Raw genomic sequence first — 17,294 nt, 5'->3', positions numbered from 1 at the left:
TCTCGATCCCCTTTCTCTTCTCCATCCCCTTCTCCATCTTCTTCCCCATCCTCTTCTCCATCTTCATTCCCGTCGAGCCTCTCCTTGAATATCTCCAGGGATGGGGCCTCAACCACCTCCCTGGGCAACCTGTTCCAGTGCTCCACCACCCTCACAGTGAAGAACCCTCTCCTAATCTCCAGTCTAAATCTGTTCCCCTCCAGCTTGAAGCCATTTCCCCTCGTCCTGTCACTGCAGGCCTTTCTAAACAGGCTCTCCCCACTCTTCCTGTAGGCTCCCTTCAGGTACTGGAAGGCTGCTATTAGGTCTCCCCAAAGCCTCCTCTTCTCCAGGCTGAACAACCCCAGCTCCCTCAGCCTGTCCTCGTAGCAGAGGTGCTCCATCCCCCTGATCATCCTCGTGGCCCTCCTCTGGACCCGCTCCATCAGGTCCATGTCCTTCTTATATTGAGGGCTCCAGACCTGCACACAATACTCCAGGTGAGGTCTCACCAGAGTAAAGTGGAAGAATCACCTCTCTGGACCTGCTGGCAACGCATCTTTTGATGCAGCCCAGGATGGGATTGGCCTTCTGGGCTGCAACTGCCCACTGCCTGCTCATGTCCAGCTTCTCATCCACCAGCACCCCCAAGTCCCTTTCCTCAGGGCTGCTTTCTAATACCTCACCCCCTAGCCTGTACTGGACTCCTGTGGCTGCTGCTTGCTTGGATCAAGATGGTGTTAACCATTTCCCGCTACCATAAAACCCTGAAAAAGAATTGCAGATAGATAAGTTCTTGTTTCTGACTGGTTACATCAGTTTGGAAACTTGTGACACGGGAGATAAATCACATTATCAAGAGCGATTACACTGACGGGTATTTCAGACCTCTTTCCCCTTCCCCAGCAGCTGCACTGGACCTGGACGGGTGCTGCAACTGCATCCTGGGACCAGGAGGCCCAGCAGCTTTTGTGAAAACACACATCCCACTCTGCAGTCACTGCTGTGAGCTGCTGCCTGGGACACGGAGACACAAACTGATAGATTCAACAATCATAAATCCCCGTTATAACCTCCGTGCTGAAAAAGCAATCCAGCCCTCCGTGACCTCACTACAGAACTTCTGCTAAGAGGTCCCTTATTTTAAGGAAGCTGGGGTTGGGGTCAGGGCACAGGGAATATTTACACGACAGAAATCCTCCTTAGAGACTCTGTATACAAGGCTCTGGCCTTGGAGGCTCTGAATACACAGCGAGTTGGTTAGTAGCCCATCCCTCAGCTGTTTACCAGGGACATAAGAGAAGGTCCCTTCAGAAGCCCCTGTCTTTGTAAAAAAATGCTCTTCCTGTTGGTTGAACACGTGCTGCCATGAAAACACAGCTTGTTACCTTTAAAAATAAGGAACGCTGTCCGTGGAAGGTCGTCAAACCAGTGCTCACGATTTCGTTTTGCCTGGGAGTGGAACAGCCACAATCAGAAGCTGTCAATGCTACATCCATACAAGAAATGTGCAGTGATGGAGACCCACCTTATCCCCAGCATCTGCTTTGTTTTGATTGCCTTTGTTTCTTACCTCCCTCCTCTCTAATCACTGGCCTCTTTTGCTCTCCCTCCCACACACACGCTTCCCCCCCTTCTCCACCCAACAAATACTCACCTTCCATTTTAAGCCAACAACTTCATAGAAATTGTAAAAATCCTTTAGACTGCAAAACAGAAAAGAAGCATCTGATCAGAGCCTTGAAGTTGATTAGATCCTTAATTGTCCTTGCCAGGCATCATCAGTAGAGAGTCCCTGGAATTTATTAACTCCTTATTAGAACTGCAACCGTAGCTGATGTATCTCAACACTGCCCTCTTCCCGCTCTGGCCAAAGGCTACTGACTGACAGGAGCCAGAATGGGGCAAAACCCACCTTCTTTCTGCAGTGCTACAGCCCTTAGAGGAAACTCTGACTCCACAACTCCAGAATTTTACCACTGAGAGGAAAGACCTGAGGCTCAGACAGCAAACTCCTGGGGACAGAGATTGTACTGCTCTTCCCGAAAATTCTTGGACTGTCTTAATTGCTCGCACAGTCCTCTTCTAACACCTTTGCACATTTTCTTTTCAAGGCAACAATGAAATTTTAAAGGGGACATGAAAGCAAAGAAACTCATAAAACCTGAGTGCCTGGCTGGGTGCTCGGGGTCAGACCTGTAAGAGCTGCAGGTGTCTGAAAGTGAGGAAGCTGAACTTTTCAGATTCTTACTGGTGTCATTAGGTGCCTAAATTTAAAAACTCAGTCTGTCTCCCCATGCCATTTTCAACCCTCTTCTGTGGCACTTGAGCTTAAGGAGAAGCACTGGCACCTGTTTCATGGGAGACTCACTCCAAGCCTGTCTGTGGCCAGCACAAAGGAAAAAGAAGAGGTCTCCTGCTCTAATTCCCACTCCTTCCATGCTGGCTGGAGTTAGCTGTACCCACCCACCAGAATGGTAATTCTCTGCCTCATAACACAGAAGATGACAGTCCTGAAAGCACTAGCAGAACCCGATTTTAATTAAGAAAACCCTGGGGGGCACAGCCAGCTGCTGGAAAAAAACCCACAAAGTTGTTAAGCTGCGAGGCTGCTCTGTGTGAAGAAATGCTCCTTGCAGGCTCCAACGCTGCTCCTCAATTTCTCGCTCCTCCGTTGTGGGAGGGGAGGTGGGGAACAGAAGCTGCCTTCTGTTGAATCTGGTGATTGCCAGCAGAGCTCTGTATCCACAAGAGGGCACGCAGGAACTCCAGCACCTCCGAAGAGAAACCTCAACTCTCAGCATACCCACCCCTCCAAGCTCCCCGAGCCCCAGACAAATCCTTCCAATCTTAATTCCCACATCTCGGGTGACGTTCATTCCAGAAACCCAGCCATCCTCTCCAAAGTCATTCCAGAAACCCAACCATCCTCTCCGAAGTAAAGCTTCAGAGAGTGAAGCAACCTCCCTTGCTCTGGGCGCAGGGGGGTAAGACCATCCTACCTGACTAAAGGAGTATTGCTTTGATTCAGTGCTTTGAAAGTGAGATACCGCTCTCTGGCACACATCCGAGGCTTGTAGAACCGCAGCAGCCCTTCAAAGTGCTTGAAGGAAATTCCAGACGGCCTCTGGAAACAAGGGAATGTTGTCATAAGCAGAGACATCAGGCAGAAGCACATCGAGGCGAGCGCGTTTAATTCTCACTCTGGATTTGTTTTAAGCAGGATTTTCTACATTACCGTAAGATGCCATTAGAACTAAGCCCCCAAAGTACCCTAAGCTATTACTTTAACGAACTGAGCGTATCCCAGAGCACAGAGATCAGAAAGCTCTCCTGGCAATCAGTCCCTCCAGCAAATGCAGAACTGTTCCCTGTTGCCTTCTCATGTGAAAAATTGGCCAACAGACACCCCAAGCGACAGAGTTCAACCTCTCTTCTTGGGAAATTAGCAGACAGCCTCACACATCCCATTACTGGCACTTTTTTTAAAGACTCTCAGCTATGTGCCCTAAACATGAACTAATCTACTAGAAGTGGGTTAGTTATTTTTGGGCCTTATTTCTCTTGCTGCTCCACAAGTTAAGAAATCAACCCTCTCCCCCCAAGTGCTCTGTCCCGGTAAAAAGCTGTTTGTAGGTGAATTACTTCTGCTTCTGCACCATTTATTCACACGGTATCTAGCAACTCTGCTCTGCCTTCACTTGTAATGACCCACCCCTCTTCTAAGTACTGGTACTTGAGAAGCAAGTCCTCAAGTGACCCACGCTGAACCAGAGAGAAATCAATGATCCCGTGCACTCCAAAACAAATATCACTCATTTTATCAATACACTTCCATAAGTTCACATGGGGCTAAAGTTCAGGCCACTTTGGTTTTTCTCCAGAACCAGATAAAAACAAGTTATATGAATGAAAAAAAACAGTAGCCCTTAGCACGATTGCAGCCAACAGACATAAGTCACCTTTTTTTGGAGCATGGTCCTTAAACACTCCAGACCACTGGTTTTCTTAAGACATTTTGATGTTTTAAGAACAGGCCAGGCTTTTCTCAGCCTCCCTGCAGGGCCCTGTACCTGTTTGGTGATGAGCAGGCGGTAGGCGTGCTGTATGGCCGTGCGCTTGTGCAGCAGCAAAGACTTAAACTTCCTCTTCTCGATGTCATTGAAAGTATCAAACACAACAGCGAGAAGCTGCAGAGAGAAGACAGGGGAGAAAGGCACGTTTTGATCCTTTGAGGCAAGGAGAGGCATTGCTGCAGGAGGAATTCACTGACTGAGGTAGAAGGGACTCAGCGAGGGCCCATGGGCCATAAGGGATCCCAAAAAGGTATCACCAAACACACTGCACACACACCCATCAACTTTTTTGGAAGAGGTTCAGATGTTTCTGGCCTCCTAACACTCGCTAGTAGTTTTAAGCCCACACATGCCAACAGAAAACAGTATCAAAAGGTCTGTTAAAATGCCCTGACCTCACCCTGGAAAGCAGGTTTAGAGGGCTGCTCTCTGGACTCACCCTTCCACCAGACCTTTGAAAAACACATGTCAAAGTCCTCCATCTAGGAGAGCAGCAGTGAAATCCAAGCCCTCTACAAGCATCAAATCACCCACCTTGGGCTGCAGAATTCCTCAACTCCTTTGGCGAGCCCTTTTCCACTACTCAAATCCTCCCCTGAGCTGGTTTCAGCCCTGCCCCAGGTGCTGCAAGAAGCAGAGCCAGCACGGCAGCCACGCTCCCACATGGCAGTTATCAGCATTCTTCAACTCCTGCCATATTTCCTAATTCCATCCCCTTCAAACTGATTTACAAAGTCTTTCAGGCAAGCCCAGATAATAAAATGCCATTTTACGATAAATAATTAAGACAGAAAAGGACAATAAATTTCACGCAACTGGGTATGTCACTCCAAGCATGATATTAATGGGAGAGAAGTTGAAAGATACTCGTATCATTCCCTTTTCTGTGATTTAGTTCAATTCCTTGTGGTTAAACATTAAAAGAGTCCTATCTGTGGCGAAGCTGCTGTTTCTAGAAGTATTCTGCCAAAGGGTCTGAGATTATTACTGAGCACTCTTGGGAAGGGGGAAGACTCTGCTGGGCAATGAGCTCTGAAGTCAGGCAGAGAGAAGTCAAGAGCTCCATCAGGGGACTCACCAAGTTCATGATGAAGTACAGCTCAATGGAGAGATACACTATGAAGAAGACACAGGACCAGGGGTTCCGGGCGTAAGATGGCATCATCACATCAGGGAAACTGCATTCAAAAAAGACACAAGTTGAAGCACCAAATAGCTCAGGCTACATATTCTGCTACAGAGACAAGAGGCACAGGACACAGGTGTGTGTGTGTAAACACATATCCAGAGATCTGCCCATTTCTCCAAAACACGTGGTTGCTCGTGACACAGAAGTTTGTGCCCAGCAACGAGCAGCACAAGCATGCCAAAAAAAATATACAAATATGAAAAGCACACTCTTTTCACATCCCAAAAAGCAAATGATTGGTAGCAATGACAGCAATACAGCCTTGGTGTGGGAGTGTCACAAGCTAAGATGCGTTCTAATTTCCTAATCCCCAGAGCTCTCCCTGACAGCAGATCAATATTGACCCACTATTGTTATCCCCGTTTCCTAGCAGATAGGTGCAGCCAAGCAGAGGAGTAGGAAGTTACTTCACAACTGCAAACTGTTGGCTGACAAAGGAAGACAAACACAAACTTTCCCTTCTTGGACCAAGGCCTAAAAAAACCCACTTTCCCCCTTTTTGCCCTCACAGCGATGAAGTGGTCTGAGTCGCTTAGAGACAACTCTGCATCTGAGGTCACAGTGTCCTAAACCAAAATGAAATACTAGTTCTTGCCATGCGGGCTGACCCAGGAGACCTCCCTCTCATGCAGAGGAAAGGGGTCACGTCTGGAGACAAAGCATTTCTGCAAATGAACTCTTGGCTCTGCCAGACTTAGAATCATAGAATTGTCTAGGTTGGAAGGGACCTTTAAGATCATCTAGTCCAACCATCAACCTAACTCTGACAAAAACCATCACTAACCCATGTCACTAAGCACTATGTCAACCCGGCTTTTAAATACCTCCAGGGATGGTGCCTCAACCACTTCCCTGGGCAGCCCATTCCAGGGCTTAATAACCCTTTCAATGTAATAATTTTTCCTGATAGCCAACCTGAACCTCCCCTGGCACAACTTGAGGCCGTTTCCTCTTGTCCCATCCCCTGTTCCTTGGGAGAAGAGACCAATCCCCCCTGGCTACACCCTCCTTTCAGGGAGTTGGAGAGAGTGAGAAGGTCTCCCCTCAGCCTCCTTTTCTCCAGGCTGAACACCCCCAGCTTCCTCAGCCTCTCCTCACAAGACTTATTCTCCAGACACCTCACCAGCATTGTTGCCCTTCCCTGGCCTCGCTCCAGCACCTCGTTGTCTTTTTTTGTGGCAAAGAGCCCAAAACTGGACACTTCTCTGGGGACAAAGGGAAAGACCAAGCTAGAAAAGCATGAACTCACTTTGAAGTGGTCAAAAGCACGAAGAGATTCACGAGGCTGTTCTCTAAGGTATTGAAGTACTGAAAGAAAAAAAAAAACATGAGAAAACGCAAGCAGAATTTCATAGTGACGTTTCATTCAAAAAGAAACAAACAGCCAACCCACCCACCGGCACTTTTACAATTCCCTGGTGCCTCCCCCCAGGGAAAGGACACTTCAACATTGGTCCTTTTCAAAGGTCCCTGAGAGATGGCATGTGAAGAGTTAAAACAATTAAATTAAAAGCTCATCTACACTTTTTTTGTAGAAGTTACTCCTGGAAAGCACAGATGTGGCAGAAGCAGGAACTAGAGCCACAGTCTGAGGTGTCTGAGCAGACACCTTCCTCCCCTGGGGACAGTGGCAGGTGGCTCTTTTGACTGAATCACGACACCAAGAACAAGGAACAACTCTGTGAATGTTCCCTTTGGGACATCCTGTCTTTGAGGCAGTTCTCTGTACCATCTTCCTTCCCAGAAGGGAGTAAAGCAGGGTAACGCTGCCAAGCAGCCTCTGGTCAGCCAGCATCTGGCCTCCTGGGCCACCACATCTACACAGTCATGTTTGATTCTTACCCAGGTCAAAACGGGACTCAAGCTTCAGCTGAAAGAATCAGTGATACTCACCGGATCCGAGTGGTTAGGAGAAAACAAGTAAAAACCTGGAGAAGCAGCAAAAAAGGTGTGGGGGGAGAAAGAAGAGGGGAGAGAACAAACAAAAATAAAGTCTGTTTAATGTCAAGCAGCGAAGTGGTGAGTCTCTTTTCCCAAAGAGAAGGTCACACTAAGAGTAAGCCCTCTCTGACACCATGAAAAGGAGAGTATCTGGAAGGCCTTCTCCATGCCAGATTTGGCATTTCATTGAGCCTTTCAGAAAACACACTTTCTTGGGGGTGGTTTGAACACAGGACTGTAGCAGGTATGCTACAGACACATGCATTGGCAAGAATGTAGATTGAATTTACAAGACTGAGGAACAGTTGATGGAAACAGAAATTGGAAACCACAAACACACACGCAGCACAGACTATCCTCTGGAAGAGGTCAAAAGGACCTTTGTCTCAAAATCAAATACCCAGCTTCCAGATTTTTTTGATCTTTAAATCTGCCTTCCAGATGACTGTGGATGAAATGGGACAAATGGAAGATCCTGGCAGGACTCTGAATCTGTTCAGCTTTATATTTATCCAGGCTGGTTGTGTGGTGACTGTGGATGAAATGGGACAAATGGAAGAACCTGGCAGGACTCTGAATCCATTCAGCTTTATATTAATCCAGGCTGGTTGTGTGGTTTTTTTGGACAGTAAGTGGCTAAGAGCATCGCTTTACCTTCCATAAATAAAACTCACCCAGGATGGCAAAAATCACCATGAAGAAAAGCAGGAGGAGAAGAATGTCAATAAACGGTGGGAGGGACTGGAAGATCTGTCGCAGATTTCTGAAAAGAAGAAAACATTAAGAAACTAAAACTTGCATGTTTTCTCCTCTGGGTTGGCAGGGGTAAAAAAAACCTAACCCAACGACACACTATGCTTGAGGACTTTCTTCCCACTCCCTCCACGGATTAAAAATAGAAAGCCAGGTAAATTAAGACCGTTTCCAAGCTACCTATCTGTCCTTTGCAGCCAGCTTTCAGGTACTGCAAACAATACTAACGTCACCCTGTCAACTTTCCTTCTCCAGCCTAAAGACTGAGCTCTGTGATTTATTGTGCAGTTCACAGGCAAAGGTGGGAGCCTGAAACAATACAGCCACGTTCCCGTGTTGTGCTCTCTGAAGTAGTTTATCCAGCTGAAGACACAAAAGCTCTGTGTACACATAAACACATCCCAAGCTACTACCTGTGACATTTCCCTACACAGGCGAGGCGCTATGGAAACAAATCACAACAGATCTGTGGATGAGCACACGATCTGCTGGATCAAGCACTGGCTGACTGGAAGGTCCCAAAGAGTTGTGCTTAATGGATTTACGTCCAGCTGGTGGCCGGTCACTAGTGGTGTGCCTCAGGGCTCAGTGTTGGGACCATTTCTGTTTAACGTCTTTATTGATGATCTCGATAAGGACATAAGGTGTAACATCAGCAAGTTTGCAGATGACACCAAGTTAAGCAGGAGTGTTGACTCCCAGGAGGATAGGGAAGCTTTGCAAGAGGATCTAGATAGATTGGATCACTGGGCCAATGCCAATAGAATGAGTTTCAACAAGGGCAAGTGCAAGGTCCTGCACTTGGGCCACAATAACCCCCTGCAGCGCTACAGGCTGGGGGAAGTGTGGCTGGAGCTGCCTGGAGGAAAGAGACCTGGGGGTTCGAGTTGACAAACGGCTGAATATGAGCCGGCAGTGTGCCCAGGTGGCCAAGAAAGCCAATGGCATCCTGGCTTGTATCAAAAATAGTGTGACCAGCAGAAGTAGGGAGGTGATTGTGCCCCTGTACTCAGCACTGGGGAGGCCACACCTCGAGTGTTGTGTCCAGTTTTGGGCACCTCAATACAAGAGAGATATCGAGGTGCTGGAGCGGGTGCAGAGGAGGGCAACGAAGCTGGTGAGGGGGCTGGAAAACAAATCGTATGAGGAGCAGCTGAGGGAGTTGGGACTGTTTAGTATGAGGAAGAGGAGGCTTAGGGGAGACCTCATCACTCTCTACAACTACTTGAAAGGACACTGTAGAGAGGTTGGTGCTGGTCTCTTCTCACAGGTAATTAGTGACAGAACGAGAGGGAATGGCTTCAAGCTCCAACAGGGGAGGTTTAGACTGAACATTAGGAAGGAATTTTTCACTGAAAGAGTGATCGGGCATTGGAACAGGCTGCCCAGGGAGGGGGTGGAGTCACCATCCCTGGCTGTGTTTAAGGGCCGTTTAGATGCAGTGCTAAGGGACATGGTGTAGGGGAGGACTTTGTAGAGTAGGGGAGATGGTTGGACTCGATGATCCCAAGGGTCTCTTCCAACCTAGACGATTCTATGATTCTATCTCCTCCGAGATCCGACATGCCCATGAAAGATGGTTATTTTCCTGAGGTGCCTGCAGGATCAGAGAGTTTTTCCTCCCCCCCCAGCCCCAGGGATGGCAGCAGAGAACCCAGCCAGCTGCCCCAGTCACCTCCTGACGGCACCGCAGTAACGGCAGTCCACCAAGAAGATGCAGCGCAGAGCTCTTGTTATCCGGACGTGCGAGGTTTGGCGCACCAGCACCACGATGGCCTCGATGAACTGTACAAACAGCACGCAAGTCTGCAAAAATAAGAGGCACAGCTGCAATCTCCTCCAGGGAAAGGCAAAGCTTTCACTGACCACCCATTTATTTGGACGCTTTAAGGGTGGGAGGTGTCTCTGAGAGCTCAGAGATCTCGCATGAATCATTTGGCAGCTGGGACACACGGCTACGTTATCCCTGCTGCAGTACAGGCCAATATTTAATCTGGTTTTTTGTTCCAAAAGATGCTGAAGAAGAAACACTGACAATCAGACAGACAGCTTACCTTCACCATAGTCCTCTTGTGCCTGATAAAGGTTTGGAAGCCCAGCCACCTCATCTTCATGGAGAGTTCAAAGACCACCACAATTAACGCAAACAGCTCCAGGGTTGCATGGACCTGTTACAATAGAGCAAAGCTTAAACCAGAGCTTCTAATCACAGGCAGCAGCACATCAGAGGCCACGCTTCTGCCCTTCCTTTTCCAAGGAGCACGTGGGTTTGACAACAGTCTGAGCACAGCCCCGTGATGTGCAGGAAAACCCAAGGCCACTCTTAAAGCCGGCACACCACCGGTTTTCATATTTTCTACATTTACTGCTTCGTGTTTTTATTAAAGCCCATAGAATTTTCCTCTATTCAAGTATCAGCCCAGAATTTCCTGGAAATCCACATCCCTTTGGGGCTTGAATAACATCAAAAAAATGTATTGGTTACATTTGAAACAAAAGGGTAAGACACATCAGCAGCTCAAGCAAAAACTTTTTAAAAAAAGTTTGAGACTGCAATTTTTTTAGTGAAACGGAAGAAGAAAAGCTGCTGGGCAGGGAGAATTTACATAGAGAAGGGTTTCCTCTTTAAATAGATGTTCTGGATGTGTTCTGGATGACCACAGATGGGGTTCTGGTACAGAATGCAGCTTCTGGAAGGGCCCCTTTTCCATTGGAAGATACAAAATGCACCACATACATGGTGCATACATTTTCTTCCAGCCTCAGCTTTAGCCACAGCTCAAACCCCAAATTGAGTTAAGTGGCCCTGACTCATTTTGAGCAAAGCTTTGATGCCAAGGTTGTCAGGCCTGTTCTGGGGTGGTCCTGGGGTGGCATCAGCAGCTCGAAAAGCAGCTGTAGAACCTCCCACCAGCTCCTAGTGCCGTGCGTGACAGTGGTATCTTGGGAAACAGTTGTGGACTGACAACAGGACACACCAGTTTGTGTATCACTTCTCTCCACCTGCATTTTGGGAAGCCTTGACATAAAACTTCCCGTCATTCACACACACATCAAACCAGGAAGGTTGGCTGGCGGGTGTATCTGCTGAAAACCAATTTACAGAACAAACCAGGTGGCTTTTTTTTTCCTACTACTGCTACCTTCTTCCTCGACGTTTAGCCTCCTTTTCCTCTTACCCACCCCCTGCAAAACAGGCCAACTTCTTCATTTTGCCCCAAAGTACTTACAAAGATGCCAAGACGGAGCATAGGAACAGCGGGTGCCTCGCAGAGAGACAGCAACAGGAGAAGCAGTGCTGTGCTCAGCTCCATCAGGTAGAAAAGGTGATTGTGTGCAAAGAGGTAGGCAGCAAGTGCTTTGGCATTTTTGGGGTGAGTGAAGAACTTATCATTGTTTTCTCCTTCCTAAGGCAGCAGGAATAAAGAAGAGAACAGCATCAGTGACTCTCAGTACTATAACAGAACTTTCCACATGAATAACACAGACTTTTATAAGGATTAGATACAATTCCCAACAGACCATCCCCACTTTACAGCCTGATATTAGTCTATTTATGGAGGAATGAACTCTACACCCATGGGACATCCCTTTCTGTTCACATGCATATTTCAGTAATGAAACTCATTAATATCCACAAACTCCTGCCTCAGAAACCCTTGAACCTTTTCAGAACGAGGAAGAGTGCTGGAAGAGTTTATAAAGGAAGGTAAAGAAACTTGAGTCAACACTCCAATATAAACCAGCACTTCATTTACTTGCAACCACTTCCACATGTTTACAGGCTTATTTGATTAAACTTCTCCGGGACAGAACACGAAAACACACAGATAAGCTCCAGGGCACCTGGCTGACAGTTGCTCCTCCTTATCTTGGCCTTGCAAAATGTCTGGGAGAAAACACTGGAGCACCCGCAGTGTTTTCTGGTTCGGGAATGTGAGAAGACAAGCTCCATGAAAAATTAACAAGGCTCGCTGCTGATTTGTCATTCCCTCTTAACTGGAAAGCTTAATTAACATTAAAAGGTCAGATACTCCATCTTAACAGTTTGCCTACAACTGATTTTCAAGCAGCTACATCATTACTATTTTTACCTCTAGGACAAAACTTAGTTTGGGGAGAATTCAGAGGTTTTTCATGCAGAACCACCCAACGGCTTCTTCTCTTTCTCGAGTCAATGGTTTAAGCAAGGGAGCCTTTGACACTCACAGGAAACTTCCTGCCTCTTGTTCACTGTCATAAGAGATCATTTTTCCCCAGCTGGGATGCTCAGATACACAAAAAGCTCACAGAATCACAGAATCTTCTAGGTTGGAAGGGACCTTAAAGATCATCTTGTCCAACCGTCAACCTAACTGACAAAAATAGACACCCACACAACAAACAAGGAGCATCATCACTAAACCATACCTCCCAGCACTACATCAACCCGTCTTTTGAACACCTCCAGGGATGGGATGAAAAAAGTTGTGGTTTTTTTTTTAAATTAACATCATTCCAGGTAAGTAATTACCGTAAGGACAGTAAGCTATTACTATCAAAGCAGAATAACCGTGACTGCAAATGGATAACAGGGTCAGGAAACAGGATCTCCTTTAAGAAGTAAAGCATCCTCGAGACTATTTCAGAAGAGGCTTTCAAATGTTTCTCATTTACTCCTCTGACAGGCAAACTCATGTTCTGTTTAAGAACACACACACACACCACGCTGGCGGGTCAGTGAGCCAGATTGCGAACAAGAGAGAACCCAGCAGCAAGCTCCATAAAACACACTCCCCCCCACCTCCTGGCTTAGATCAGCGGGGCATTCTCATTCACGCCTGACAAAACACACTTGCAGAATGAAAAATAGTCGAAATTCTGCCTCTTGGTAGCCAAGCAATTCAAAACGTTGCAGGACAGCAAAGTCCTCTTATTCAGATAAGACGCTCTTGCCTGCAGCTACCAGTTGAAATAAACAATCCGGGAGCTCTTTAAGTTGTGTCTACTTCGTTTCAAGGACGTTGGCATCATGACCATTGGTCAAGGCAGCAGCAAGAATAATCTGCATCTGAAGGGCCCAGCCTGCTGCGTTCATTACCATCAGACACTGCGGCAGCTCAATGACCCTTTGCAGAGCATCTCCAATAATCATGGCTTGAAACATCATCCTGGGAGGAGCTGGGGGTGCCGTTATATTGTCAGTGCTGCTCTAGCACAGGATGAAGCTGAAATATTACCAAGGGCCAAGCCTACCCCGTTTTAAAACATCAGAGCAGTGATATTTCTCAGTCCTGTGGTGTAGGAGCAGGGAGGAATAAATGGTTTCAATCACCTTGCAGCGGCTTAAGCGAAAAACCTAACTGGGTCCAAGCTGCAATGCAGAACCTTTGAGAGGGAACGAGGAGGAGGAAGGAAGGACAGTAAGGGAACCAGCAACAACTTCAGACTGGCCAGTTCTGGGAGAAGCTCAGTTTATCCCACCAGTGATCTTAAAAATATCATAATTTTGTTGATTGAATGGTGTTTCCTGTAACTGGAGCGCAGGTGGCATTTGATGCTTTTTCTTTTTAAGTAGGATAAATTTTACTCCTGGGCTGGTCCTAATTTCAGTATGTTTTCCTCATTGAACCAAGACCCCTACCTGCTCTTACAAGCCCCTGCAGGGCTTGACGGACGCTAAATGAACATCCCAGGGCCACCCACCAAATCTGAGGCCAAGGCAGCATTAGGACCTGCAGAAGATGAGAGATTAGGACCTGCAGAACATGAGACGTCTCCAGGAGAGCACTGACCATTCAACCCAGAGTGACTGAAGCCATAAAATGACGATCTATGACAAGTTACAGAAATCTCCATGGCAAAGTGGCAGAACTGAAGATGTGCTGAACGCCTCTACTGCAGTCCTTGGCACTGGGAGAGATGGGAGAGGATGGGTGGCTTGTTCTGTTGCTCCCACATGACTTCCCAGAGCCCATCTGAAGGCGGTCCCAGCATCTCCCCGCTCTGCGAACGGATTCCTTCGCAAAGCACTGATTTTTTAACCTCAAAACTGCAGCTCTTTCTTTTAATCAAGAACCACCCCGGTTTGGACCACAGAAGTCCATTTTTCACACAAGCCAGCAAACAGCAGGGCTCACCTGGAGGTAGATTGCTGCCTCTTGGTAGTTCATCTCCCAGTTGTGTCGGGCAGAGCTTTGCTGGGCACAGCAGTCCCCCGCAGCAGGGCTGGAGGCATCGTTAATAACGTCATAGCTACCTCCATCTGCATCAGGACAATAAGAGAAAAAAAAAAACTGATTTACCATTAAGCGAGCTGAGATTGATCAGGAGGCAGGCAAACAAGCCAGGCTCTGGGACCAGAGACAAGCATCAAGAGGTGGCAGAGGACCCAGGAAAACTGGCAGCTTGTACACAGACAAATTGACTCTTCCCATGCAGGAGCTTTTAAGCGACTCACTCAAACTCAGCACTTCGACACGGCAACGCTCCCAGAAGACCATCAGAAGAGACAGCATCCTGTTGGATACAATAAGCAGGTCTCCTGGCTCAGGAGATCCGTGCTGTCATCTTCGTAGCAAACCATGGGCTGTCATAAACTACGAACAGGCAGGTAACAGCTCCAAGTCTCCAAGGATGTCCTACCCACAAAAGCAAAGTGGGCTTGCTAAAGGAACACTGCCTTTTTACAGACCTTTTTAGAGACCACGGAAGAATAGAGTACAGGACTATCACCAGCAAGGGAAAGCAGTCAAAGTACAGGAGCTGTAACGTACACTAAGAGCAGCAGTACAGCATTTTTAGTAGAAAGCCTCATTTTTCAGAGCTTTACAGAGTCATGCATCTTTGCAACACTTTTTTTGGTGCTGGTAAGCACCGATACTCCTCTGCTGAAAACAAACAGCAAGATTAATTTTCTGTTCATATCCCAGAGATTGATTTTGAAACTTCTAAGAGCGTGTCTTTCTCATCAGTAAAGCACTATAAAACAAGGAACATTTGTACCAAATTTCATAATTAAAAATTTAATTTAAAAAAAAATACAATTCTATTGCAAAAAGCAACTCCCAAGCACAGCTACAGATACATAAGGCCCTTCCCATGGAAGAGCTAAACAAGGTACATATATAAACTCCAGAATACCTGCTCTTTTTTTTTGCATTCTACAGTATCAGTGCTATTACGAGATACAAAAAACACGCACAAAGATAATTACTGTTCAAAAAGGGGATGTCACTTGGTTTCTTCTTCTGGGACTGAGATTTTTATTTTGCACCTTTGACAGAGAATACTGAGCAGAGACCCCACGGAAGCGAGCCCTGCTTAGGCCCATGCACAAAATCTGTGGTGAAGCTGTCCTCAGGCTCAGTTCTCCAGACTTTCAGTCATTACCCAAAGTACATGGTTGTTCTTGCTCTCCATAGAGACTTCCCTCCTCCCACTGCCACAAATTCCCTAAGAAGGTACATGTCAATTGATCTTGCCAGCACAGAAGTGCTGATTTCCCCCTTTTTATGAGCGCAGATGCTGTGACATGGCTTGTTCTCTCCATCTTATGAGAAGTTATCTGAGGGTGGGAAAAAATTACAATGAGGTTCTTTTCCTTTCTCATGAGAGCATACTGAAGATTTGCTGCATCTCTTTGCTACGACAAAATAATCCTAATTGAATTATTGATTCGGTCTTTCTAGAACACCCTCAGGAGTGGGGAGAGAGTCCCTGCCAAAAACTAGACCCATCGAGAGAAGGAGCACTATGTGCTCCTGACAGAGGCAGAAACCTCCTCCCCGATGCAGAGCCACAGCCGCGTTTTTCCACCCTCAAATCAAATTTAGATAACGTTTAGCTGGGATTTGTGAAGACTGTCCAGATTGCATACTCAGATTGCTGAGAATCCTGCAGCATTTAAGCCTATTTCTCTTCCTTGCTTCCCCCATATCCTTAAAATACCACTCAAAATCTGGATGAGACATTGAATGAGGCCAATTCCTCCCCCACATTCTTTTCACACCTTGAATGAGCCCTCCCGTCTTCTGCTTGAACAAGCACAATTCTTGAAAAAAAACCTAAATGACAGAGATTTTATTTAAGCACAGAACTGGAGTCTCCTGGATTTGTTTGCCTTTTAATTAAAAGATGACACCAACATGCAAAAATCAGCAGCTTTACATTGTGAGCCCCAAAAAGTTCTCTAATGTTATTATTTATGAAGCTTTGACTGTGTATGTGTTTCAAAGAGACAGACTCTCTCAAAACGCAGCCTGACAGCAAAAACCTTTTGGCATTTAATGCTTAACAGAACTGCAGAAGGAGGACATCTTCACCAGAACCTGGACCCACTGCTGAAGATCTTTACTGCCCAGAAGACAAGTATCTTTCAGTCTTCCTTCCCATCCTAACAGATCATTTGCTGCCAGAGGAAATTCCACCCCCCCCCCCACCAAGGTCCTTCATTTTCTGGTGGCCAGGGCCAGGCTCAGGACACCTTGCTCAAAATTCCAACAACTGTGAAGATGCCCAAAAGATGCCCAAATTACCTTTAACCCTGAAGTAGTTATTTCGCAAAGACCAACCTCTCTTTGAAAAGCATCATCACTAGGAAAAGATACACCACAGTAAAAACCCAGGACCCCCTTTCTCCACATTTCTCAGGTTGCTCTGAGCAACCTGCTCATGCTGAAGATGTCCCTGCTCATTGCAGGGGGTGGTTGGACCCGATGACCTTTAAAGGTCCCTTCCAACCCAAACTAGTCTATGATTTCACACAGAGGACTCGCAGCTGAAAGAGAAGAGATGTCCCAGTGAGATCAGGGTTGCCAACACAAAACAGCACTCACAGGTGCAAATCAGAAACAAAAAATAACTCCAAGAAACCAAGATGTTTTTTCTCCTGTCTAAACCAGACATCATCTTTCTAGGCACAGACAACAGAAAATGTACTGGTGAAGTGTTCCGGTGCAGAGCTGCATTTTGTGGATCAGCTCCTTCCCCATCAGGTACCAGAAGGTTGATCTAGCATCCCCGAGGCAACAGCATCATCTGGGTAATAAATAATAATAAAAATAATAATAAATTCGAAAAAGCAACCCTCTGACTGTTTGCTTGGCAGCCCTCCAAGCTAGCTAATTTCCTCAGCTGCTCCCCTGATAACAATGACACAGACTAATGCAGCCTCGGCTCGGCTCGTGCTGCAGAACATCCCCGACGGCATTTACCATTAGTATGGAGCTCAATGAGATAGGAGGATCTCTCCACAGGATTCCCGGGATCCTCCAAGTAGATAGCAGGGGGCTCTCTCCACCTCATGGCAGCCCCACCGCTGCCGTCGCCGCCTCGGGAAGCTTGTGTTCAGGAGTCAGGGAGAGGGAGACAAGTCA

At 46.8% G+C, this 17,294-nt stretch overlaps 1 protein-coding gene across 1 annotated transcript in view; it reads right to left on the bottom strand.

Annotated features, from left to right (window-relative positions):
* Window positions 1-17,294, bottom strand: part of TPCN1 (two pore segment channel 1) — a 71,234-nt gene that overhangs the window by 35,321 nt on the left and 18,619 nt on the right. The window contains exons 2-13 of the mRNA XM_014964640.1: window positions 14,058-14,182; window positions 11,169-11,345; window positions 9,993-10,106; window positions 9,614-9,744; window positions 7,860-7,948; window positions 7,138-7,172; window positions 6,494-6,552; window positions 5,134-5,233; window positions 4,053-4,169; window positions 2,982-3,106; window positions 1,637-1,685; window positions 1,368-1,431 (exon numbers count right to left, since the gene is read on the bottom strand). Coding sequence (XP_014820126.1) covers window positions 1,368-1,431; window positions 1,637-1,685; window positions 2,982-3,106; window positions 4,053-4,169; window positions 5,134-5,233; window positions 6,494-6,552; window positions 7,138-7,172; window positions 7,860-7,948; window positions 9,614-9,744; window positions 9,993-10,106; window positions 11,169-11,345; window positions 14,058-14,182 — 1,185 coding nt within the window. The remainder of the gene's footprint in view (window positions 1-1,367; window positions 1,432-1,636; window positions 1,686-2,981; window positions 3,107-4,052; window positions 4,170-5,133; window positions 5,234-6,493; window positions 6,553-7,137; window positions 7,173-7,859; window positions 7,949-9,613; window positions 9,745-9,992; window positions 10,107-11,168; window positions 11,346-14,057; window positions 14,183-17,294) is intronic.

The sequence above is a fragment of the Calidris pugnax genome, unplaced genomic scaffold, assembly GCF_001431845.1.
Source record: "Calidris pugnax isolate Ruff unplaced genomic scaffold, ASM143184v1 scaffold32, whole genome shotgun sequence".
NCBI classification, from domain to species: Eukaryota; Metazoa; Chordata; class Aves; order Charadriiformes; family Scolopacidae; genus Calidris; species Calidris pugnax.
Note: the sequence above shows the minus strand (reverse complement) of the source record. Positions and strands in the feature narration are given on the sequence as shown.